Source organism: Podarcis erhardii, assembly GCF_964252035.2.
Source record: "Podarcis erhardii genome assembly, chromosome: Z".
Lineage (NCBI taxonomy): Eukaryota > Metazoa > Chordata > Lepidosauria > Squamata > Lacertidae > Podarcis > Podarcis erhardii.
In genome coordinates this window covers 30506855-30532890 of record NC_138504.1, presented here as the reverse complement: position 1 = coordinate 30532890, position 26036 = coordinate 30506855, and the positions used below count along the sequence as shown (strand labels likewise).

General features: G+C 44.2%; 1 protein-coding gene and 2 long non-coding RNA genes across 3 annotated transcripts in view; 1 reads left to right on the top strand and 2 right to left on the bottom strand.

Moving 5' to 3' along the window:
• The window catches only part of MSN (moesin), an 80752-nt gene that overhangs the window by 37072 nt on the left and 17644 nt on the right, over positions 1 to 26036 (top strand). The window contains exons 2-4 of the mRNA XM_081847116.1: positions 6574 to 6657; positions 23589 to 23684; positions 25250 to 25524. Coding sequence (XP_081703242.1) covers positions 6574 to 6657; positions 23589 to 23684; positions 25250 to 25524 — 455 coding nt within the window. The remainder of the gene's footprint in view (positions 1 to 6573; positions 6658 to 23588; positions 23685 to 25249; positions 25525 to 26036) is intronic.
• On the bottom strand, positions 11461 to 17436 carry LOC309334304. The gene is made up of 3 exons (XR_014152997.1): positions 17358 to 17436; positions 16279 to 16403; positions 11461 to 12578 (listed from the first exon to the last, which is right to left on the bottom strand). It is a non-coding gene; the product is annotated as an uncharacterized lncRNA (long non-coding RNA).
• Positions 13012 to 13867, bottom strand: LOC309334305. Its single transcript, XR_014152998.1, has 2 exons — positions 13736 to 13867; positions 13012 to 13322 (listed from the first exon to the last, which is right to left on the bottom strand). It is a non-coding gene; the product is annotated as an uncharacterized lncRNA (long non-coding RNA).

The window sequence follows — 26036 nt, the reverse complement described above, 5'->3', positions numbered from 1 at the left end:
ATATGTGTATATATGCATACATATACTTTACATATATACATGCATGCATACATACATACATACATACATACATAGTGGATATACCCATACAATGGCCTGAATCAGTGGTGGGGTAGTGCTGATACAACCATTGGGCCTAGTTTTTTGTTTCAGTGAAAGCCAGTTAAAAGTTCTCTTCTGAGAAGCCAGTGAGCAAAGCAACAGCAAAGACTCCTTCTCCTAGGTATCTACAGCTAGAAGCATACTTTCTCTGAGGTCCTATCATGGCTTAATAGTTATTTGCAGACTGAGGAGTCATCCAGAATTCCTTTTGTACTGGTGGCTTCCCGGGCATAGGTACATGATTTAAAGTGTCAGAGTGGGTTTTTTTTTTTGTCCTGGTGCTTTCCTTGAGAAAACCAGTGTTTTACCACTGAAGTGGAGCAACAACAATCCATGGAAAATACAATTGCCATTTACTCTCATTCAGCGGTAAAATGTGGGGGGTTTTCCCAGAGAAAGTGCTGGGACCAAAAAAAAGAAAAAGCACACTCTGGAATGGAGGTTTTTAAAGCTTGGACCTGTGCCTAGAAATGTGGCACAAAAGGAAGTCTGGATTACCCCTCAGTCTTTGTTGCTTACCCAGGAGGGAAGAGGGCTCTTGTGCTCAAATCTTGTTTGCTGGCTTCCTACAGGCATTTGTTTGGTCCCTGTGAGAAGAGAAGGCTAGAGTCATGGGCCCTTGGCCTGATCCAGCAGGGCTTTTCTTACATTCACATGGTTATTTATTAATCTAAGCCAGAGACCATAACCAGCTTGTGTGGCAGAAAACTCCACAAGCTGCATGCTGCATTGAGCTCCTTGGAGGAAAAGGTGGGACATAAATCCAATAAACAAGACCCAGTTTTCACCATGGTGTTGCCCTTGGCCATACACAGATCTGAACATTGCAGATGTTCATTGCAGAAGCATTTCTAGAACTATACCCCTCACCCTCTCCCACCCCCACCGTGCCCCACAGGAGGCATGAATGGTGGGGCAGCTGCTCACCAGTGGGCAACAAGAAGAATCTAGACTCCTTGCTCTTTTTTGTAACTGATGTCATAAGCCAGCTAGACAGTGTTCTTTGTTCCCACTCCTCAGGGTGTGTGTTCAGAGTTGTTTTGGCAGGCAAATAGTTGTTTGTTCCTCTCCCTGCCTTCAGAGTTGACAGCACTTTGAAAGAGGGATCGTTCCCCCCACCCCCCGCCCGCTTCTGGTCAACAGATTTCTGCACACTTTGCATTGTTAGAAAAACCTGCTGGCTCCAACAACAGTAGGGCCAACGAGGTGCTGTTTACACCATGAGAGCAAAGAAATGCCTCTTGAAAATATTTTGTCACCAACCTTGGAGAACCAGTGCCGCTACCTTCCAATTTTCATTGCTGGAACATCTTAAAAGATATACTCAATCCTCTGCAGAATGACTCTGCACAGCAGTTTCAGTGCTTAGCTGTGCATTGTTGGTGTAGTGGTTAGAATGTCAGAATAGGGCCTGGGAGAGACCAGGGTTCAAATCCCAATTTGGTCATGAAGCTCATTGGGTGACTTGGGGCCAGTCACTCTTGGCCTAACCTACTTCACAGGGTTGCTGTGGGGATTAAATGAGGATGGGGAGAACCATTTGTGCCACCTTGAGTTCCTTGGAGAAAATGGGTGGGATGAAAATAAATGGCACACGTAACAATACGCCTCCATAGCCATCTTTCTGTGGAAGGAAACTACAAAAGTGTTAAAACTACCAAAATGAAATGCCTGTTCCTTCCCTGTGAATATCTGTTGGTTCAGGCTCTTTTAGGCTTCCTTGTAACTTTTTTTTTATTTTTTAAAGTTGCTTCTATTTTGAGGATATTTCATAAAATGGGAGACAAATGTTTGCCTTTAAAAATTCAGATGTTAAAACTTCTAGCCAGAGGCTTCATTTCCTATGCGAGACCATATGAAATAGTGAATGAACAATCAAACACTTATACCAGGGGTGCCCAAACTTTTTTCATTTGATGAAGTGAACATGCATGAGGGCCAACCAAAGTTGTTGAGCTTTTTTTTAGGATTTTACCTCAAAGCTGTTGAGCTCTTTTGCTGTTCCCCAGGACATGCCACGACGGACTTTGGACATGCCTGACTTATGCTGTGGGTATCTATGCAGAAATCTCTGGCTTTCCACTTTATGAAGCCTTGACTGAATGTCATGGTCAATTGTGATGCTTCTTGCCTGCACTGTGGATGGCCCAGCTGAACTCCTTAAACGGGGGATTATGGAGAGGTAGCACAGATGTTTGTGGGAAGTTTGACAGTCCCACTCATTTGCAATCTCTAAACCGGGTATGGCTAAGATGTGCCCCCCATCCAGTGTCGGCCACTAGCTCCCATCAGTCCCAGCCAGCATAGCCAGTGGTCAGGGATGATGGGATGGGGAGTTGTGGTCCAGCAACAAACTGGAAGGCCAAAGGTTACTATCCCTGCACTAAAATTATTGTTTGCATTTGATGGGGCTTGTTGTTTTCAAAGTGTGTTCTGGAATTTGCAGCAGGCATTAAAATACTTTGAAGGCTGTCATGATAACTTGCTGAGGTAGGTCCAAATTGTGAAGGTCTAGATTGCTCAAAGCAACTTGATGAATTTCTAGGAAAGTCTGTGGTGCTCCTTAAGACATGTTGCAAATTCCTGAGGCAGGCTTGCAAAGTATCCTTTGCCAAAACAGTTGTGTCTTGCAATACTTTGAGCTGATTCTTAAATACTCTAAACCCCGGAATGCTTCTGCAGTGACACTGTTTTTTTATCTTAATATCTGCAAACACACATCAAGTATAAGCACATGAAACAATGGTTTGTTTTAACCATGTTTTGTTCAGTAACCATGAGCCACCTAGCAGATGAGCATACAATCCATGTCTTGTTTCTTAAAAGCTTACCTGTTTTATCTCTTTTCAGTCTCCTCTTTTCCAGGCTAAACATACCAGATCTACATGTCCATGTAATCACTGGCAAATAGGCTCCTACCTAATTCAGAAAGGAAGCATCTCCAATTGAGTTTTTTTGGCACATCTCCTAACTTTTGCTATGTAGTGATTGATCGCTGGCATAGCAGCCCATAACTGCTCCATCATTAATCTAACAAGATTCTTGCTGCTTCTGGTGGGGCTATAAGGTCTCTTTTACTGCCAAAGTCTTGCAATGAGTGGAGAGTGAGCTCAACTGCAGAGGGACAACTGCCTGTTTCTGCAAAGATGGTGGTGTGTCAAAGGCACCCAGGTAGTAAAGGAGTCTGGCTTTTGTTAAAAGTGCATGGATGTCTGTGCAGAGGAGCCTGGGCAGGTGCCAAAGGCAGCTGAAGCTCCTTTTCTCAGGCTATGTCGAGACTCAGCCAAGAACTGAATGCCAACACAATCTTTTGTGTTGCTTGCCAGTGTGGGTGAAGAGTGGATAACCAATCAATCTCCTCCTGCTGAAAGCTCTTTGCTTCAACTCCTTCCAAGTATGTTGTGAGCTCATGTAACAGAGTTTGCTCAACTTGAATGACACAGGGCACTCTGCAAATAGAGTTCTCTCGGTGTTGATCTAAGGGAGGCATTTGTATATTTCATGTGTTACTGTGGGTGTCCCAAAAGAGTCAGTGTTGAGAACCTCTTGGCTTTGACATTCTCATGGGTTCTTCAAGTAGCCTAGTTTAAGACAATGTTGCAGGAAGGAGGATAACACTGACCTTGCCAGTTGGTCGATAAAAATGATAAAAACATAAAATCTATCAGTAAGAGCTGGTTTGCAGAGAACCTCAGGTTTGAAAGCCCTGTCTAAGTTACCGTATTTTTCGCTCTATAACACGCACCCGACCATAACACGCACGCAGTTTTTAGAGGAGGAAAATCCGTAGGCATGCCACCCGTAGGCATTCCCTCCATAACACGCACAGACATTTCCCCTTACTTTCTAGGAGGAAAAAAGTGAGTGTTATGGTGCAAAAAATACGGTATATAGTTTATAGAAGACTTCTAAAAATGAGTGGGCATGTCTCCTGTCAAACTTGTATTGGCAAGGCGTCCCACAGGGTGAGAACTGTCTATGTTAATGTAGTCCACTGGTCTACAATTGGTGGGTTGGGACCCTCTAGTGGGTCATGGCCTGGTCCAAGATGGGTCACAACAGGAGAACTACCACCATGCACCTCTATGGGAGAAGCATGTTTGGTGTAAAAGTGCACCCTGATTCTGAAAAGGTTAGGGACTGCTGGTGTTAGTGTACACTAGATCACTGAAAAACAACTTTGATTTCATTCCCTTTAGAAAGAATAACATTTCTGTCTTTGGGCACAAAGCACATTGTGTGTGGAGGCTCCACAAATGTAGGTTGCAAATATTAACTTTGGTATTAACTTTGGTGTAGCCCTCTGTATTAATGTAACACTCCTACTGCTGACCTCTTTACAAATCCAACCATAGCTGCCAAGCCAACTTATTAATTGAGTGCCAGTGAAGAAACCGGCTAGTATAAAACAAACTTGCATGGGCAGGTGAAACTGAAAAGTCATTCCAGTATCTCACTGGACAGTAAGGTAAAAGGTAAAAAAACCAAAAACAACCCTGGACGGTTAAAGGTGACTATGGGGTGCAGCACTCATCTCGCTTTCAGGCCGAGGGAGCTGGTGTTTGTCCACAGACAGGTTTCCTGGTCATGTGGCCAGCATGACTAAACCACTTCTGGCAAAATGGGACGCTGTGAAGAGTGCCAGAGCACATGGAGTCAGTTTACCTTCCCACCAGAGTTGTACTTATTTATCTACGTGCACTGGTATGCTTTTGAACTGCTAGGTTGGCAGAAGCTAGGACAGACCAACGGGAGCTCACCCCGTCACATGGATTTGAACTGCCGACCTTCTGATCAGCAAGCCCAAGAGGCTCAGTGGTTTAGACCACAGCACCACCCGCGTCCCTCTTTATCTCCCCCTGCAAGAACATCCTGTAGAGAAGAATGCTCCCAGAGGGGGTATTTGAAGGGAAATGGGTATGGCCACCATGGAACTTTAGAAAGCCACCTTCTAGTTTCATCTCTGCCTCTTTGTTCCAGAATGAAAGGCCAGTTGCGCCTCCTTTGGCAGCTGCTTAGGGTGACCCATTTTGCAAGAGCCACAAGCCCATGCCACCTGGATCCCCTGGATCCACCAATGGCTTTACAGAATCTTGCTTGATTGCATATTATTGAGCTTGGAAAGAGATTTCAATATATTCTTAATATTTGATAGGAATGTATTGCTTTTCATAGCACAAAACTGTTTCTTACTCTGATATGCAGGTTTGCTTTCTCATTCTCCAAAGTGTGTCCATTTAATTCCCTCCAACCTCTTTGCCCTCCAGCTGTTTTGGATTGCAGTTCACATCAGCCATTGTTCATGGTGGCTGGAGCTGATGACAGTTGCCCAAAACATCTGGAGGGCAGCAGGTTGGGGAAAGCTGATCTAGTACATTTTTGAGATAATGGTGATGGGTTTCAGTCATTCAATAAAGGCTGTTTCAACTTTTAAACTGCTGCTGAAAACTTTTCTTTTCTGCCAAGGCCTATGCAGGTAATTGAGACTACATCTTTTCACAATGGTTAATCAATGTCTGCTTTTAATCTTTTTTTTTACTGTATGGCTTCAGTGTTAGAAACTGAGATATGAAAGCTAGGAGCTAAATGGCACCTTAATCCTAGGTTATGAACGTAACAACAGAATGTCTAGGCACGCTTTTTTAAAATAACAAGAATACAAAGCTGAAAATGAATGAACTGCAGCTAAAATAATATGTTCATTTTTCACATGATCTAGTCCTTCCCCTGCCCCCCCCCCTAATATTCTTAAGAGGGTCGCTTTCCAGTCTTCAGAGAGTAGCTGGAAGTGGGGAAGCAGAAAAGATCCTTATTTCCTTCCACACTGCAGTTTTAATCTGAAATCTTAGCCGTAGCACTGTGCCCTGAGCTCAGAAACGGCATGCGCTGATGAAATTCCCTGTCGCAAAATGCGCCTAGAACAATAGGCATTTCGAACATGTACTTTCATTGTAAGCCACTTTGATATGTTTTATGAAACAGCAGCATACAGTGGTGCCCCGCAAGATGAATGCCTCGCAAGACGGAAAACTCGCTAGACGAAAGAGTTTTCCGTTTTGGAGGTGCTTTGCAAAACAAATTTCCTATGGGCTTGCTTTGCAAGACGAAAATGTCTTGCGAGTTCCTGCGGGTTTTTTTTTCCTCCCCCCCCTTTTTCTAAGCCGCTTATCCGCTAAGCCAATAAGCTGCTAAAAGCCGCTTATCCGCTAAGCCAATAAGCTGCTAAAAGCCGCTGAAAACCGCTAAACCGCTAATAGCGCTAATCCGCTAAGCCGTCAATGGGCTTGCTTCGCAAGACGAAAAAACCGCTAGACGAAGAGACTCGCGGAACGGATTCTTTTCATTTTGCGAGGCACCACTGTATAAATATTTTATAGTAAGAAAGAAATTTTGGCTCATGCTGCTGGATGGGTGAACGGATTTTCATGAGGCATCTGGATTCTAATTCTACCCTCCTATTTTATATTCCAGATTACTGTCCGAGTTACCACCATGGATGCTGAGCTGGAGTTTGCCATCCAGCCCAACACCACAGGGAAGCAGCTGTTTGACCAGGTAAGTAGACCAGCCATGTACGGACTGTATCATCTGAAGCATTTTTGTCTGTGTGGAATTGGATATTGAATGATGAGGAATGAGCAATAAATAACAATGTGCAGAGCAGCCTTTGTTGTTAAGACTAGTAGGTGCAGCTAGCCACAGCAACCAAATACATGGGTGAGATGTGAGATGCAAGGTAAATAAAAGATAGTAAAGGATAAAAGAAAGGACTCATTCACACAGCACATAGTCTACCTATGGAACTTGCTCCCCCAGGAGGCAGTGACAGCCGCAAACTTGGATAGTTTTCAAAGAGGATTGGACAGGTTCATGGAGGAGGAAAGGACTATGCCATGTTCCCTGTAGATGTTGCTGCGCTATAACTCCTATAATCGCAGGAAATGACTCTCCTGTCTGAGGCTGATGGGAGTTATTGTCCTAAACATCTGGAGGGCACCAGTTGGCAAAAGGTTGAGTTAGAGCCAATGAAGCTTTCTACCTTCTTGACAAACTCTCCTATCTGTTCTTAGATGTCTGGCCTGATGGTTTCCTATAGACTGCATTAGAATGGGGTGTGACTCGCAATAAAGCCTTAAGTCTCCTCAGGGTTTATATTTCCCTCCATTAGACATTCTGGCATTGTGAGGAAATAGATTCATTGTGGTTAACCTACTCATAAAGCACTTTTATTATTTGGGGCTTGTAGTGGTTTTAATTCTTGTACCCCATGCCACACTCTGAAATGCTTATCCATTACAGCACATTAATGCTCTATGTATGGTGTAATATTATTCCACCATGACTGGGTCTGGTTTCTTCATATACTGACTCATGAAGCTGAATGTGCTGCCAAATAAAAAGCAGAACAGTGTGTTGTTAGAGTGCATGCCAACCTAGATGTGACTGGGGGTGGGGGGTATGTATATTATTTATTTTACGTGCTGCTGCCTGTCATTGCACCCTAGCTTCCATGGGTCATGTAGTGCAAAGGAGTTGCAGCAAAGTCCAATGACTCTCTTTTGGTCTACCTTTTCCCTTGGATGCTTTGGCTGTTACCAGGTGAAAGTGTTTTCTTCTACTCTGGCTGTCTTTCACCGACCGAAAAACAGTGGATCTCAGGCTTTTAGGGGCCACTCCCTCTTGGTTCTGTAAACTCACCCCCAGTGCCCCCTACCCTATAAAAAGGATTATTCAGAATGGCTGTTTGCATGACCCACTACAAATGATAATAACACAACAAAATTCAAAACAGTAACAATTAATTGCACATTTGTTCAGAATCCAATTAAAAATTAGTTTATTTAATTCAACGAAGTTGATGAACTTGATCCAGTGATAATCAGCTCTTCAAAACCTGATAGTCTGGCTTGGGCCACCCAGTCAGATGGGCAGTGTATAAATAATAAATTATTTATTTTACATCACCCACTGCCCCCTTCTGGCTGCCCCCTTGCCTCTTAGTGTCCCTCTAGGTTAGGCTTCCTCCACCTCTGCCCTCCAGATGTTTTGAGACTACAATTCCCATCATCCCTGACCACTGGTCCTGCTAGCTAGGGGTCATGGGAGTTGTAGGCCAAAAACATCTGGAGGGCCGAGGTTGAGGAAGCCTGCTGTAGGTAATCCCACTGCCCATGAGAGCGCACCACTGATATAAAGCAACTCTTCCACTTCTCTCTTATCAAAAGGGAGCCTGTATTGAAGGAGGCCTATCCCCTGCTTCCTCACATGCTCGACTTCCTTCCATAAACACACTCTCCCTCACCCCCCAATCACATGTATGGGTCATCAAGTGACCAACAATCATGACCACCGCTTTCCCAAGTATATGGTTTGACTTTCCAAGAGTCGGAATATAAATATTCTAAGGTGTCCCAACTGAACAGAATTCACAAGTTCAAAAGAAGTCCACAAAACAATTAACGAAAATTTAAAACAATGCAGAAGTGTTAAACAACACCAAAATTAGCAACAAAACATCAGATGGAACTCAAAACATGTCAAATGGCCCCTGGCGAAGAGGATTGTTTTGACTCTTGTGCTATGCAGGTTGGGGCTGACAAAGTAGCCATAACTTCCTGGTCATGGGAGGTGAAGGGGAGGGCAAGCCAGTCATCCCGATTTGGGGGCCTCCAGAGGTTTTGGTCTAGCCTGCAGAGCTGGTGGAGGCATAGCTGTTCTGGGGGGGACTGATGGGAGTTGTATCCCAAAACCTCTAGGTTGGGGAAGGTGGTCCAAAAAGGAAGGATAGCACAGAACTATTGCTTTCCACAACCTTGCGTGTCTGTTCTGGCTCCATCACCTGAACAACATCTTCATGGGAAAGTAAGTATGGGGTCTTCCTGAATAAAAATGTTTGTCCTTGGTTTCTTTTTTCCCCATTCTTTTATGTCCTGTTTACAGACAGCTGTGGCAGTATGGCCTCCTCCCTAATATTTCCTCCTTGCATCTGTCAAAACAGAGTGTTGCTTTCACATAGAGGATTTCTACAATATAACCTCACTGTTCTGTTAGTATCCATTATAACCTGCTGCAGCAAAAACACCCAAAATCCTTATCGCTTTCCTCCCAAAGCAGGCACAAAACCCTTTCATGCAAAATGCATGCATTTGTATTATGCTCTAGCCCAGCAGCAAGCAAACCCTTTCGGGCCACCGCTCCCATGGTTCAATGCACTCACCGCTAGGGTTCCCTGCCCTACTCTACCCTATAAAAAGCATCTTTCAGAATTGTTGTTTGCACAACCCACTAAGGGAGATAGTAACACCATGAAAATTGAAACAGTAAGAATTAAAAATCCAGTTAAAACTAGTTGAATTAATCCAACAGAACTGACAAATTTGATCCACTGATACCAGCTTTTCAAAGTCTGATAGTCATTTACACCACCAGTGACCACCTACTGGCCTCTTGCCTCTTAATGCACCCCCCAAAGTAATCCCACTACCCTCTAGGGGTCAGGGCCACCCACTTTCAGAACCGCTGTGCTAGATAGCACGCAGTGAAAGTTAAGTTGCAAACATGTTTTAATTGTTGTATCAACAAATTTAGTATGGCCACTTGTTGAGGAAATAATGGAATGATTTTAACTCAGTTGCTTAAATGGCCCTTTTTATCTTTGGTGATCTAAATTATGATTTAAATTGCATTGGTTTTATAATCATACACCTTGTCTACTGGGGATGAGATACACTAGTGTTTTGTAAGAAATAAGTTGGTTAACATCTTAAGGCTGACATGAGCACAAAGAAAGGGCCACGGCATGATCCACCCGTGCTGTGACTGTGTGCGTATAAGGATGTAGGTGTGGGTGTTTGTAATCTCTTGTCCCATCTTTGCTTCAGATTTCATTGCATCATTCATTAAGAAATGAATTGAAAATAAAATTGCCAGTAGCCCATCTAGTCTATCATCTTGCTCTCACAGTGGCCAACCATCTAGAGCAGGCTTCCTCAACCTCGGCCCTCCAGATGTTTTGAGACTACACTTCCCATCATCCCTGACCACTGGTCCTGCTAGCTAGGGATCATGGGAGTTGTAGGCCAAAAACATCTGGAGGGCCGAGGTTGAGGAAGCTAGCTAGGGATCATGGGAGTTGTAGGCCAAAAACATCTGGAGGGCCGAGGTTGAGGAAGCCTGATCTAGAGCGCTTCCCTCTCCTGTTGTTTCCAGTAACTGGCATTGCTGCCTCCAACTGCGGAGGCAGAGCATAGCCATTCTGGCTAGTAGCCATCAATAGCCCTCTTCTCCATGAATTTGTCCCATTCTCTGTTAATGGCATCTAAGTTGGTGGTCATCACTGCCTCCTGTGGAAGTGAGTTCCACAGTTGAACTATGTACTGCGTGAGGAAGTCTTTTCTTTTATCAGTCCTGAATCATCCAACCTTCAGCTTCACTGGATGTCCATGATTTCTAGTGTCACAGGGCCACATGATTTAGCTGGAAAAGGAAATGACGAGAGAGCTCTACTGGGCCTCTACTGTCCTAGAAATATCAGAGCCCAGGGATGCTCAAAAGTCAGTCTCACTGCTTTCCAGCAACATTCAGCACTATGTCAGAGATAAACTTCAAGCAGTTACCAGAGTCTTGAGGATGTGAAGCACACATGTCTCTTGATGATAATAACAGATTGTATAATGTGTCCTGACTGTTCATAGTGCTCCATGCACACTGTCAGCTGCTCCTAGCTACTATCATGTATAAGTCAACCCCAATTGTGGACACTGCAGGGACAGAACTCAGCTTGGCCAAGTTAAGCTTAAGTCCATATTACCAGTGATTTGAGCAGGGCATTCCTTTAGCAGTGTGTCATGCATAGGGTTACTAGGCATCCGGGGCTGACCTGAAGTCTCTCGTTTTGCCTTGGCCCCTCCTACAGGGGCAGGGAGAGCTTGGATCTCCACATGAGCAGGATCATAGAATCGTAGAACTGTAGAATTTGAAGATAACCCAAGGGTCATCTAGTCCAACCCCCTGCAACGCAGGAATCTATTGCCCAATGTGGGGCTCGAACCCAAGACCCTGACCCTAGAGTCTCATGCTCTACTGGCTGAGCTACCCCCCATCTCCCTAATTTAAGGAGTGCCTTAAATTATTACTAATCTTATTGTATTAAGAAGACTATGTGTGCATCTTGCAAGCTTCAGCTCAGGAGCAGCTGGCTTCAAATTTTTGCATAGACCCTCGGGGGGGGGGGTCATGTCCTCCTCTGCTCTGTCCTCCCCTCTCCCAGTTCTCCATCTTCAGGGCTCAGTCGCAGGAGGAAGCTCAGAGGAAGAATCAATAGGGCCCAATAATAAAAAATAAAGAAAAAATGGGGGGGGGGAATAAATAAATTTGACTTCCGATTAGACTCACTGTATTGTTGTTCCTATTATTGTTTTACACACAGTTTCAAATTACCATTAACTTTCTTTGTTCTTATCAAAAAAAGGAGTTGTCATCTATACTTTTATTTTACAAGAATCATTTGAGTTCTGCCAGGAGATTGTTGGTGTTACAATAATTTTTCAAATGCTCTTTAAATTTTTCCATTCATTCTGTACTTTCTGTATTGGATACCCTCTAACTCTCCCTGTCATCATAGCCAACTGCAAATACTCTATCATTTGGACCGGCCACACTCATTTATTGTAGGTGTTTTCTCACTTTTCCAGTTTCTTGTGATTAAGATCCTGGCTGCTACCGTCAAGTACATAAAAAGTGGTCTAGCACCAGTTTAACTGTCTATCGTGTAATGCAATAAAATTCAAAATTATAACAATTAATTGTACATTTGTTCAAAAACCAAGTGAAAATATTTAGTTCAATTAATTCAACAAGATTGATGAGTGTGATCCAGTGATACTAACTTTCCAAAGTCTGATAATCATTTACACCTCCAGCACCCCCTGGCTCCAACCTTCCTCTTAGTTCCAGAGGTACCGCTCATTTTGAGAACCACTGGTCTAGGCCTTCGGAGTACTAGAAGTACCCAGGAAAGGTTTTTACCTGGCTTTTAGCGAGCGCCGCAACCCCAGAGTCGGTCACGACTGGACCTAATGGTCAGGGGTCCCTTTACCTTTACTGCAGGTCTTGGGCAAAAGGGAGTTCAGAATAGATTCTCCAGGGCAAAGGCCCCAGGAGTCTTGGAGGCATTAGAGTTGGTGGGCTGGCGATGTCTTATTTTTGGCTTCTGAAGTTGCCTTTCTGTAGGAAGACTCATGAATCCAGGAAGTTGCTGCTACGCCAATGCCTTGATAAAAAATCTAATCTGCCTTTTTTAAAAAAAAAATCATTGCCCTGGAACTCGGCAACTGTCTCTGGACAATTGCAACGGGAGGAAGTTGATTTGCAAAGGAAATAACCCATTCAGCTCTGGCCACAATGGGAAATAAAACCGATTGTTCCATACTTTATTTTTGCTGCCTGACTGAATGTTCTGGCTTGCCCAGCCTGCCCTGTGGTAGAAGAAAAATAAAAACAGCTTGGCTAAGAGACTCTTCTCTCTCTCTCTCTCTCTCTCTCTCTCTCTCTCTCTCTCTCTCTCTCCCCCTCCCTCCCTCCCTCTCCGACAGAGCATTGTTGGAGCCCTGTTTTCAGTTCTGCAACTTTGCAAATGACGCAATTGCATTGGGCTGTTAGCATAATGGAGGGCTGAAGTAAGATTACGTGGCTAATAGCCACAAACTCCCAAAACAAAGGCATGGTGGCTGCCAGGCAATATAAGAGACTCTGCCCCCCCCCCCCAGTTTTGTATCAGGCTATTTAAGCCACCACCATGCCAGCCACTTCGTACCCTAAATAATGGGGATGGTGAAAGATGATGATCATCATTAAATTTATTGCCCACCCTTCATTAGCAGGGTTTATAACAATTATTTTTTTTAAAAAAAAGTTAAAACAGATTGCAATCACAGGAATAGGTAGGGTGGGCCTTGAAAACAACCACATCCCAGAGTAAAGAGGTGTGTCTTAAGCATTTGCCAGAAGCTATATAGCGAAAGTGTCAGGGGCATCTTTGTGAAGAGGAAGTTCCACAACTTAGGGGCTGCCACAGATAAGGCCCTTCCTGGACTGCTACCATCCCAAAAGGTTGTTAGAACTGCCAACAGGGTTCCCTTCTGCCTTAACACTCGAAGGGTCTGTAGGAAAGGCAGCAGTGTTTCAGATATTTGGGACCTGATTTGGTTAAGGCTTTTGTACTGGGATAAGGGGTTGCTTGTGCGTAAGCGCTAAAACGCTCCCAGTTTTGTAGTCAGTTTTTAAACTCTCCCTAACCGCACAGCCATAAGTGCGTGGCTGCCTTAATCACTGGCAGAATCCGTCAGTGGGCGTTTCCTGAATTTTTTCCAACATAAAAGTTCCTTGACAGAAAGTCTCCTCCTTGATTCCCTGCGTGACAGCTTTCTGCGCAGAGTGGGCGTTCCAAGGGGAGGTCCTGAGCTCTCACCACTGGCCTCGCTTGAAGCGTCTCTGAGCCTAACCTCCGACGCTGTCTCCTCCTCCCCTCCCTCTCCCCCTGCTGGTTCCTTCCTCAGCATCTGAGGGTCTCCCAGCATCCGAGAGCCTCTCCACCCCCCTGAGCTCTGATGGCAGTTCCCTGACAGCTTTGGACCCAGAATTGGACTGGCAGCCAATGCACCTGCTTTAAAGACCAACTCTAGCTGCCAGTAATCTGGCTGCTGCTTTTGGGGCCAGCTGATGGCCATTCTGCAAATCAGTAACTCTGCTTAAAATTCATTGGCCCTGATTCTCCTGTAAGCTTTTAAAATGCTTTTAAAGGCTTTTAAAATGCCGAATTAGTACCATAGTTGTAGTTGGCTTCTGATTTTGAAATGCTGATGCATGTGGTGGGTTTGTTTCTGTTTCAGACTGATAAGGCCTTAGGGAAGTGGTAAGTTAACAAGAGTGTTTCAAAGCAAACAATTTATTTTGCGGAGTAAAATACACTGGAACCTTGGGTTACGTACCGTCCTCCTTACAAACACTTCGGGTAATGAGCTCCGCTAACCTGGACGTAGGTCTCCTGGTAGCGAACTTTGCCCTGGGATGCAAGCAGAAGTTGTATGCCGGCGGCGTGGTGGCAGCAGGAGGCCCGATTAGCGAAAGCGCGTCTCAGATTAAGAATGGTTTTGGGTTAAGAACGGACCTCTGGAACGAATTAAGTTCTTAACCTGATGTACCACTGTATATACAGTGGTACCTCCGGTTATGAACTTCTTAACCTGAAACTGTTCTTAACCTGAGGTACCACTTTAGCTAATGGGGCCTCCCGCTGCTGCCATGCCACCGCCACGCGATTTCTGTTCTTATCCTGAAGCAAAGTTCTTAACCGGAGGTACTATTTCTGGGTTAGCGGAGTCTGTAACCTGAAGCATCTGTAACCTGAAGCATCTGTAACCCAAGGTACCACTGTACTCAGTTTATACATCTATGCGAACTGTGTGTGTATGTGAATGAAACCCTAGAATTGCATTAAAAATAAAATAGGCCACGTTATTCTAATGGAGAGAATTTAAGGCAATGTGTTTCACATGGCTTTCGAATTGCAGCTGGTTACAGTGGTACCTCGGGTTTAAGAACAGTCCTGTTTACAAATGATTTGGTTTACGAACTCCGCAAAACCAGAAGTAATGTTCTGGTTATTGAACTTTACCTTGGTCTAAGAACGGAATCAGAACAGTGGAAGGGCACCAGCGGCAGGAGGCCTCATTAGGGAAAGCACACCTCGGTTTAAGAACGGATTCAGTTTAAGAACGGACTTCCAGAATATATTAAGTTCGTAAACTGAGGTACCACTGTATATGTCTTCTCTCCTCAAACATAACTCCAGGACAACCAACTTCTGTATTCTTGAAGAGCTGCAATATTTTCCCAGTGCAGGGACCAGAATCATGTGTTTTAAATGGCTATTTTTATAGAGAAAAGGTAGGCCTCCGATTGTGGGCAGAGCTCCGATTGAGAGCCCTCTCCTCCATGAATTTGTCTAATCCTCTTTTAAAGCTATCTAGGTTGGTGGCCGTCCCTGCTTCCTGTGGGAGTGAGTTCCATAGTTTAACTATGCACTGCTGCCTCAGCAGCCTTATCTTTATCCCGCTTCTTATGGCAGTTTTGGAAGCCTAGGTAGGTAGTCCCTCTCCTGCCCAGTCATGCTTGATTGCTGCTCCCTTTTATTTGAATCTTGTCAGTCCCATCTGGAAACGTAACTCTCTCACACAGAGCAATGCAGTTAGGCCTGGTAAGGAGGGAGCTGTGCAGGAGCCCCCGCCATAGCTGGCCCGGCCCCACCCTCTTGGCAGGAAATGAGGCAGCAGCTTTGAGGGGAAGTCCTGAGCTTGAGACGTGTCCCGTGAAACTGCACTGCTGTTTAGCTTGCAGTGGGCCGTTCTCTCCTCGTCTGCCTGGCAGGAAGGAGCAGCTCTTCAGCCAAATTGTGTGTGCACTTCCAAGTGCTCTGTCAGTTGGTTTGGACCTCAAGGTTTTTCTTCTCCTTTATTCTTTATTTTTTTGAACCCAACCCATTTGTGGCCTAAGCATCCCTTCTCCATGCTGCAAATACATGGGCAGCTAGGAGACTCCCTCTGGCCAGTCTCCAGAACTCAGAGGAAACTGGTGACTAAATGCTTCCTCTGAACGTCGTCGTCTCCTGGACCTTTCCAGCTTCCAGCCCCTTCCATAATTTTATCCTATAATATTTCCTTCTGTGGCTCTTACAGGAGCTTCAGTGAAGTGGATGAATGTTGGTTGTATCTGGTTTGTAGTGTAAAATTGTGGAGATTAGATGTTAATTAGCCAGCTTTGCCCCTCAGATAGTGGTAGGTTTCACCTTAAGGTTTTACCTATCCTTTGGAGGTATGAGAGGAGCAGACTAACAATGCAAGTGTTTGTAATTTCCTAAAAGTTTTTGCTAGCACAAGCTGAGCAGTTTTCTGAATATCTGTGGGAATACGTTCCTGAGAAACAGCAGCAGATGGAAACTGAAATTATGACACAAGGTTTTCCTTGCTTTGAAACAGCTTATGTTTTCTCTTGAGTTTTGCAACCTTGCATGGCTGCAGATTGCCTCAAATTCAAGATGGTAGCCCTAGGGTGGATATAAAGGACAGGCCTGTACCTGTGTGTGTTGATATAGGCAAGTGTGCGTGCGCGCACACACACGTTACAAGTTATTTCTTCATCTTTGCTAAGACTAGGCAATTTTATAGAGAAGTTCTGTCCCAGACTGTGCCTGTTACAACTCCTTCTCACCCCTTCCAAGCTCAGGTTAATTTATGGTGACATAACTTTAAAAAACAAAACAAAGCAGTGTAGTTAGGTAAGTGAGTACACTGAGTTCATTCTTACTTATTTCATGAAATTTATATACTACTTGACCAAAAAACCCCTCAAAACTCAGTGTGGTTTACCAAAAGAATAAAGCAAGAGTTAAAAAAAAAGCTAAAAATAAAATAAAATTCAAACCTTCAGAACATAATCTATGATAAGCTAAAAACCAGGTTAAAAGTACATGTCAACATTCTGTGTATCTGGATAGGCATGCCTGAACAGAAATGTTTTCGGCAGGTGCCAAAAAGAATATGGTGAAGAAACACCTAATGTCAACAGGCAGGGAGTTCCAAAGTGTGGATGTTGCTGCTCTAAAAATATATGCTTTGTTACTGCATGGTGAGATAAATGGGCCATTGGCCTGTTCCAGCAGGCTCTTAGGTTCTCATGGTTCGTCTTCATACAAGGCAATTTCCAGAATTCCTGATGTCTGAGGTAGTAATTCGAAATACGTTGCTTCCACCGGCGACTAGCTTGGGGGTCATTTCCTTGTGCTATGAAGATCCTAATTATAATTGATGGGATTTCAATGGTGCTCATGCAAAATGCCAACATTTAAAGCCCTAAATGGCCCAGCCCTCTATACCCGAAGAAGCGCTTCTACCCCCGTCATTCAGCCCAGACACTGAGGTCTAGCTCCAATAGTTTTCTGGTGGTTCCCTGATCGCAAGAACTGAGGTTACAGGGAACCAGGCAGAGGGCCGTCTCAGTAGTCGAAGCTGCCCTGTGGACTGCTCTCCCATCAGATGTCAAGGAGATACAACCTTTAGAAGACATCTGAAGGCATCCTTGTATAGTGAAGTTTTAAAGGTTTTATTACATTTCTGTATATGCTGGAAGCCGACCAGAGGGGCTGAGGCAACTCAGTCAGATAGGCGGAATACAAATAATAAAATTCTTCTTCTTCTTACTTCTCCATGGGCCAGCTCTGTTGATCTCTCTCCTTCTGCTTCTCTTATTGGCACCCACAATCTTCCCGCTGGAGATGGCCTCAGTCACCTTCCTCTCCTCCTCTAATGTGAGGCTGCTTCTGGCTTCTAGAAATGTTGAATTTGTATGGCTATATGGAATAAAACTGCCCTACTGTGCTGGGGTGGGGGCTCTTATGGCTTCTCCTGAAGCAACACAGCCTCCTGAACCGCTGTTAGCCTTTCAGCAGGGAAACTGAAACAGAGGCCTGTAGGTGTGAATGTGGCTGCCCCCATCTAGATGGAAAGACTGCCTTGAGAACAGCATGTCATTTTAGCCCTTTGGATCAGGCCATTTTCCTCCCACCTACATAAAAGTCACCCTCCAACCATTATGCTGACGCAGTGATGGGCATTTTCTTTCATCCCGAATGCCAAAAGAAGCCTTTTTTCCTTCTGTGTCTGTTTCGAATGACCTCCCCCACAAGTCAGAAATGTAGAACGAACCACAGAATGATGCACTGCAGACTTGTGAGGAGTTTCATTAAAGGTCCCAAGTGTGAATTGAGAGAGGAAGGTCATAGAATTATAGCGTTGGGAGGGACACCACAGCTCATCTAGCCCAATCCCTTACAATGCAGGAATCACAGCTAAATAATATCGGACTAAAGATATCCAGATTTAGTTGGGACACTTGCTTAGGGTGAAGTCATCTTCAGCCCCACCAGATGATCTTCTAAGGAAGCCTGCAAGAGGATTGAGCCTCTACCTGGGGCAGCAGCCTCATAGTGCCAAGCAGGTTAAATCTGAAACAAGGACTGCAGCTGTCATTGAGCCTAAGCTGATGCAGCATACTTGCAGAGCCCAACCCCCCACCTGCCGCCTTACCTGGTCTTTGCCGGCAGTGCTGCTGTTGCCACCAGTGGAACTTTGTTCAACAGGGCAGGGCTGGCAGGTGGCACCAGGTGCCCTATGATGGTTGCTGCTCTGAATTCTACTTTGGTCCAAGAGTAATACCCTAGTCCAGTTATGCATTATTCCTAGTAAGTACGTCATGGAAATAATTCCATTTCCATCACCACACCAACTTGATTCCTGATTGCCTTCCTGTGCTCTTGAGAAAATGTGCCTTATCATTAGTACTGTGATTGGTTCAATAAAGTACAGTAAAGCTCAAATTGCAGAAATCGTTCTGTTCCTCACCCTGTGACAGCTGCAATCATTTTAACTGTTCTGTTGGTTCCAAGGGCCAATCTACACAGGAGATTAAAAAGCCATGGTTTGGCATGTTCAGCTATAAGTAGTAGGCTCTAGATCAGCGGTTCCTAAAGTGGGTGGTAAAGGAGCGGTAGGATTAAGCTAATCAGTTTTGTTGAATTAAATAAACTCAATACTTTCAACTGGATTGTGAATGAATGTGCAATTTATTGTTACTTGATTTTGATTTTATTGTGTTGTTATTTTCCTTAGTGGGTGGTGCAAAGCGCCATTCTGAATAACAGCGTCTGAATGCCACTCATTACTAACAACCAACGGATTAGTAAATTTAGATCACATTGTCTGATACCAGGGGCAGTGCAAAAGAAAATGCTGTCTCTCAAACAGCATGCTACAACCATACTTGACAGGACTATGAGGACAAACCGAAGCAACCCTATGTTACCCTTTTAGAGGAAGGGTGAGATAAAAATGGAGCAGTTTTTGTTATTGCATTTGTGTGAACCTGAAGATAATGGAAATTCCCCAACTGAGGCAGGAGCCCAACATTTGGATATTGTATGACTAATGTCTATTTTGAGACTTGGCTTACTTAATTAGCACCTCAGAGATAGGCCAAGTTCTAGTCAGTCTCTGCTTTGGAATTCCATTCTTCACTATGAATGAAACAATTACATGGCATTTGAATTTTACTGAAGGCAATGGACAGGGATGTAAAATGACCTGGAGGGCAAAAGTCCAAGCTAGGTTTTCAGGGATTTTTTTTTCTTTTTAGGAGAGTGATTTGCTTTCACCTTGGGCAGCTAGGTGCAATGTTTTCTTTAGAGTGATTGCTATTTGTTTTCTTGAGGGTTGTTTTTGTTTTTTGCAGGCGGGGGGGGGGTAACTATCCCTCTCAAGTGAGAAGGTAGCCTTGACGCTGCCAACTTGGTATCACAGAATTCCTGATTTCTCAAGATGGTCCCTATGCTCCTTTCAGTCAGGCCTAGCAAAAATTAAGGGAACACACTGATATGGTGGGATGGGAGGGTTTTTTATATTGATGTGTCTTGTGCTAAAATGGGGAGTATGTGAAAACAATGCTGTAGCAAATAGCTCACACAAATGCACATTTATTCATTTATTTTTATTACCCGCTTTCTTTTATCTGTCATGGAATTCAGAGTGGCACACATGAAGATGGTCGCCCATCCAGGCAATGACCAGACCCAAAACCTGCTTAGCTTTAGCAAAGTGGTGGCCCCATGTTCCTTGAACATGTGCTGCCAAGAACTTGTGGTTGGTTGTGGTTTTTTTGTTTTTTGCTGAAAGGGAGCATATCCTATGTTCTTTATTAACTGTGGGTGTGTCTGAGTGATTGTATCACCAGCTCCAAGACCAATTAATCTATAACTAAAACTCTGTCTGTGTAAAATGCCTTTTGGTGTGGAAACGGTCGTTCTTCTGTAAATACTATTTTTGAAATCTCCCCTACCAATAGGATCTGAAGGTCATACTTGACAGTATAAGGATAATTTAAGAAATGCAGGTCACCCCTGGTCCTCTTGAAAATTGTGGTATGTAGAACATTCTGGACTACTCAAGGCAATAACCAGTGATATTAATGAGAGGTGATGCTAGATTTTCCATTTTCACTTTGCCAGGTGATCCTGGAAAAAATGGGCCGGCATGCCAAGACGACACTCCTTAACTTTTCTCCAGCCATAATTTATTTTAATTATTTCTTAGCTGTTGTTCAAAATAAAATCTTCCCACAGCGACTTGCAACACTTAAAAAGCGATTTTAAAACTATATAAAATATAATGCTGTGCCCTCACCACAGCAGTGGTTCACTACGAAGCTTCTGTGTAATCATAGCTGGGTGTTCCAAAACAGAACAAGCAAACGGACGCTACTTCACATCACCCAAATAAATGTTTTTAAAGCCTGCCTTGCACTGCCACAGCAAGGGGAGTGGTGAGGGCGCTGCGTGGGTGATGCACCTCAGAAGAGAGAGGGGAGCCTGTACAGTGTAATGGCTAAGAATGATTGGCTAGGACATGGGAGACCAGGGTTTGAATCCCCACTTCACCATGAAGCTCACTGGGTAACCTTGGGCCAGTCATTTGCTCTCAGATTAACTCACCTCACAAGGTTTTTGTGAGGATAAAATGGAGGGGGAGAAGTGTGCGTGCACCCCCTTGTGCTCCTTGGAGGAAAGGTGGGATATAAATGCAATAGATAATAATAACTAAATAAACTCAAGCATAGCCTATGAGAGTTACAATGGCTACCAGATCTTTGCTGCTACTATGTGTTGCTTTGGGCCGTCCCTTTTCCCTTATAATGGTTTGCCCCTGTGAAGACCCCTTTGCTGACAAATTCATATTGTGAGAAGGATGGTGTCTGGGTGCCCACATCTGGGAAGGAAGAATATTATTATTACTTAATTACATATTATTACATTTATTTGTTGGGGTTTTTTTTTACTAAGGTAACTCAAGTGGACGTGCACTATAAATAATTGCAAATAAATGTTGACGAGCTGCCCTACTAGCATAGGACAGGGTGAACTGCAAGAACCTGGTTTGCAGCTGAAAATTGTGTTCATAGCAATCTGTCAGCGGGTAGGGACTGGCTTTCATTTTTAAATTCCCTTACCCATTTCCTAATTGTTCCAAATTTTAATCCAAATGTAAAAAGTACTCACGGTACAGTCCTTATGTGATTTTAGCGTTGGAAGAATTGACCGCTAATGCCTCACAGTCTCGCAGCTTTGTACCATCAAAGGAAGCATTCTATCCGATGTGTTGCAGCTCCGACCCCCTCACTCTCAGAGCTTGCCAGGGAGGGGGGAGCCCACTTTTGACGCCCACCACTTTTGACGCTACCCCTTATTTCACAGCAGGGAAGACGACTGTCATATCCTGCAGCGCTGTTTGCCAGTCTTTATTTGTAGTATATTCATATCCCGCCTTTCCTCCAGAGAGCTAAAGGTGGCATGCATACTTCTCCTCCTTCCCATTTTATCTTCACAGCAACCTTGTGAGGTAGACTAGACTGAGAGAGGCAGCAACTGGCTCAAAGTCACAACCAGGAAGCTTCATGACCAAGTGGGGATTTGAACCCTGGTTCCTCCCAGGTCCTAGTCCTCATTTTATCCCTACAACAACCCTGTGAGGTAGGTTAGGCTGAGAGGCAGTGACTTGTGACCACGGGTCACTTCATGGCTAAGTGGGAATTTGAACCCTAATCATCCACAGGTCATAGCCCAGCAGTCTTAAAGACTGCACCACAGTGGCTTAAATAAGCAAGCTTTTTATCAGAGAGGAACCCACAAAATTATCTTAAGCAGAAGGAAATGTCCGGTTATATGAGCCTGCACAGCTGAGGGAAAGATTCCAGTGTCTCTTTAGCCAAAATGTGACCCAAAATCAACCAGCAAGCTTTTGAGTCCACCAGAACTCTTCCATCAGGTGGGATGCTAATCAAGGGTGTGAGAAAAGAAAACTGCCTTGGTTCTGCAGCTGTAATGCATACGTTGGTAAAAAATGCATTTCTCTTTAGTTGTGATTCCTGCACTGCAAGGGGGTTGGACTAGATGACCCATGGGGTCCCTTTAAATTCTGTGGGGGTTGTCATGAAGAACAATTACACTTCAGAATTCACTACACCATTGTAGCGATCACTATCCATGTGAAAGGTGGTTTTGAGGAACTAGTTTGACAGGTCCATACGAGTTCTGCCTGCTCCTCTCCCACACCTATAAATCAGGCCTGCCAATCCCTCAAACATATGAGAGGGCTGAATTCCCTATTTTGATTCTGTCCCACCTCTTCCTTCAAGAAGCTCAAGGTGGCATAGATGGTTCCCCCCCCCCACTTACTCCCCACAACAAGGCTGTGAGGTAGGCCCAGAGTCATCCAAAAGGCTGTGTAATCTGTGGGCTGTTGAGAGGGGGTGCAGTTAGGGAGGCTTATTTTGTTGCTCTGAGCCAGTGTGTGATACCTGCCCCCCATACACATGGGGCAGCGGGGCTACCTCACAGGGTTGTTTGTGAGGATAAAATGGGGAGAAAGACAACCACGTACACCACCTTGAGTTCCTTGGAGGAAATAAGTAGGGCTAGAAATGTAATTAGTAAGTAAAAGTCTTGGTATAAGAACAGCTAAAAAAAACTAGACCATATTGGATAGTGTAAAATATAACAGAAGGTATCCCCCCCCCCCGAGGTTTGCTACTTACAAGAGGATTTTAGGGCCTCTTAACATCATCAGTTGAAAAACAGGCACTAGACATTCAAGCTGATGAGGGAGTTACATTTTTCTTGGTTTTCTTGGAGTCCTATGAATTCTTGGCCTCAATGCTGTTAGAGCTAATGTGCCTTACCCCTAAGAAGAAAACAGGCTGTTAGCATCTATAAACACACCATAACTTGAATGATTATGTGTGCCTTTCTTAATGCAGTTAGAGTTTTGTGCTTTAAGACAGCAACATTTTATAAGGCTTTCTTGTCTTTTCCCTCGTCCCCCCCCCCCCCGATATTTGTCTGTCAGACTTTGAAGAGCTGGCATCACTGGATCAAGTTCTTAAGTTTTGTTGACTCAGTTAAACTAAACAGTTTAAATTGGATTTTAAATAAATGTGCAATTCATTGTTACTATTTTGAATTTTATCGTGTTGTTAATGGTTCGTGCAAGCCGCTATTCTGAATAATGTTTCTTACAGGGTATGGGCGCTGGGGATGAGCTTATGGAACGGGACGGGGAGAATGGGCAATAGTGTTTCTGGAGTGAGGGGGGAAGCAAAAGTTCAAATGTTTGTTTTTGCTTTTAAAATCTTCACCACTGGATCTTAATGTGGGGTTTCACTGGTAAGCACTTTCTTTCTTTCCTTTGTTGAACTTTCCCCTGTTTTTATGCCACTGGGTGTTCCTGGAGATATGTAACACCTTTCCTAGGCCACATTTGAGCTCAAATACAACCACCTGTAACTTTTGCTTAAAAAGTACCTTTCTCTTTGGTTTTCCCAAACAGGTTGTGAAAACAATAGGTCTGAGAGAGGTTTGGTTTTTTGGACTCCAGTACCAGGATACCAAGGGCTTCTCTACATGGCTGAAACTCAACAAAAAGGTAATTACTGATGTGGGCATATGTCATCCTTTGTTTTATTGTCTGCATTTTAATAGATTTCTTTTTTATATTATTTTAATTATATTAGAGCTTAATGACTTTTTAAACTGTCGTTATCTATCTATCATCTATGTAGCTAAGCTTTCTGTATTTTATCTGAGTCATTTTAATTCGTGTTAGTTGCCTTGAATCCCAGTCAGAGGAAAGGGAAGATATAAATAAATATAATTATAGACATACCTGTTTGCTTGCTGCCTCACCCACAAAAGACAGGGTCCCACTTTTTTGAGAAGCAGCAGTTTCTTTATTTTTCTTTTTTTAGTGTTTCTCCAGAGCAGTAGGAGAAACCCCAGGAAAAAAAAAAAAAATCAGGTTGCACCAAGAAACTGCTGCCTTAACTTAACAGGAGTTGCAGTCTCAGGATAAATACCCCTGAACCCTGACTTTATTAGGAAGAAAAGGTCTGGGTATGTTCTGTTTGTAAAAAACATGTTTTTGATTATTTTCAGTTACAAGTGAATTAGATATAAAAAAGGAGAAAAGAAAAAGTACCGTATTTTTCGCCCCATAGGATGCACCTAGTTTTTTTGGGGGGAAATAAAGAAAAAAAATTTATTTTCCCCCCAGGTGCGGGGCTGGGGCGGGGGAAGCCCGAGCTTCCCCCGACCCCAGCCGCCAGAACAAGCTGCTATCCACAAGCCGTGGGAGAGCTTCGCGCGGCTTTCCCACGGCTAGTGGAGTGCTGCGCGAAGCCCGAAGCTTGGGACGTGCTGAGCTCAGCGCGCCCCAAGCTTCTGGGTGCAGGCAAGCTCTCCACTAGCCGTGGGAGAGCTGCGTCTCCCATGGCTAGTGGATAGCTTCCTGAAGCCTGGAGAGCGAGAGGGGTCGGTTCGCACCGACCCCCCTTGCTCTCCAGGCTTCAGCAAAAGCCTGCATTCGCCCCATAGGATGCACACAACATTTCCCCTTCATTTTTGGAGGGGGGAAAGTGCATCCTATAGGGCGAAAAATACAGTAATATCTACAATAACAACAGCTGTACAGAGCCATCACAAAAGTGGTCGTTCATTGAATGTACAACAGTTGGATGAAAGTGTCATTCTACAAATGTTCTCATAGGGAACGGTATCGCCCCAGGGGGAGGTGGGATTATCTAGGGGGCACTGGAGTTGATGATCTAAGACTCCTGCTACGTAACTTTAATTCAGACATTTGGGAAACTGTTATCACCCAATGCATTAAGAATTTGCTGAACAGTTAAGTAGTTACTAAATCTGGTGTCTAAGACTATTGCTAAATTACTACCAGACTCTGAAAACTAGTGTTGCCAGATCAAGTTAATCAATTTTGTTGAATTAAAACTAAACAGTTTTGATGGATTCTGATTAATATGCAGTGAATCATTACTGTTTTGAAATGCGCTACTGTCTTACTTAAACCACTATTCTGAATAACACTTTTTTATGGGGTGGGCACTGGACTTGAGTCTATGGCCCGTGTGTATGTGTGTGGCCTGAAAAGGTTTGGGAACCACTGATCTAGACCTTGTTACCAATTCGCTGCAGGTAACAGCGCAGGATGTCCGCAAAGAGAGCCCGCTGCTTTTCAAATTCCGTGCCAAATTCTACCCAGAGGATGTGGCAGAGGAGCTGATCCAGGACATAACCCAGCGCCTGTTCTTCCTCCAAGTGAAGGAGGGCATCCTGAACGATGACATCTACTGTCCCCCAGAAACTGCCGTCCTGCTGGCTTCCTATGCTGTCCAGTCCAAATATGGCGACTTCAACAAGGAGGTGCACAACCCTGGTTACCTTACTGGCGACAAACTGCTTCCTCTAAGGTAGGTCAGATTTGACACATGCTTTTAGCCTTATGGGAAGTGTACTACTTCCTTGTGACTTTCACCATTCATATTCTTCCAGTGGATCTAAATGGCAGTAAAAAAAGGTGCAGTTTGTTAACTTCCATAAGAGTGACTGGTGCTCTCAGTGTAAAGACAATCAGCTGCTAGCCTAAGAGTGACTCAGTCCTGTCTGCTCCCCACAGACAGTTGCTCCAGCTGGGGATAGACCTATCTGTCTATCTCCGGTCTATGCCTCATTCATGTTGTTACACATAATTGCCTTCTGTAGTCACATTTCTATTTGTGTGGAAACAGATAACACACATTTAAATGAAGGAGAGGGCTACAGATGGCTGTTAGCCACATATTTTATGCTCTTCCTCCAGTTCTAGGCAGCAATGCTTCTGAATACCAGGTGCTGGAAACCACAGGAGGGGAGGGTGTGGTACTTGTGCTTAGGTCCTGCTTTCCCTTGGAGGCATCTGGTTGGCCACTGGACTATAGGTGGG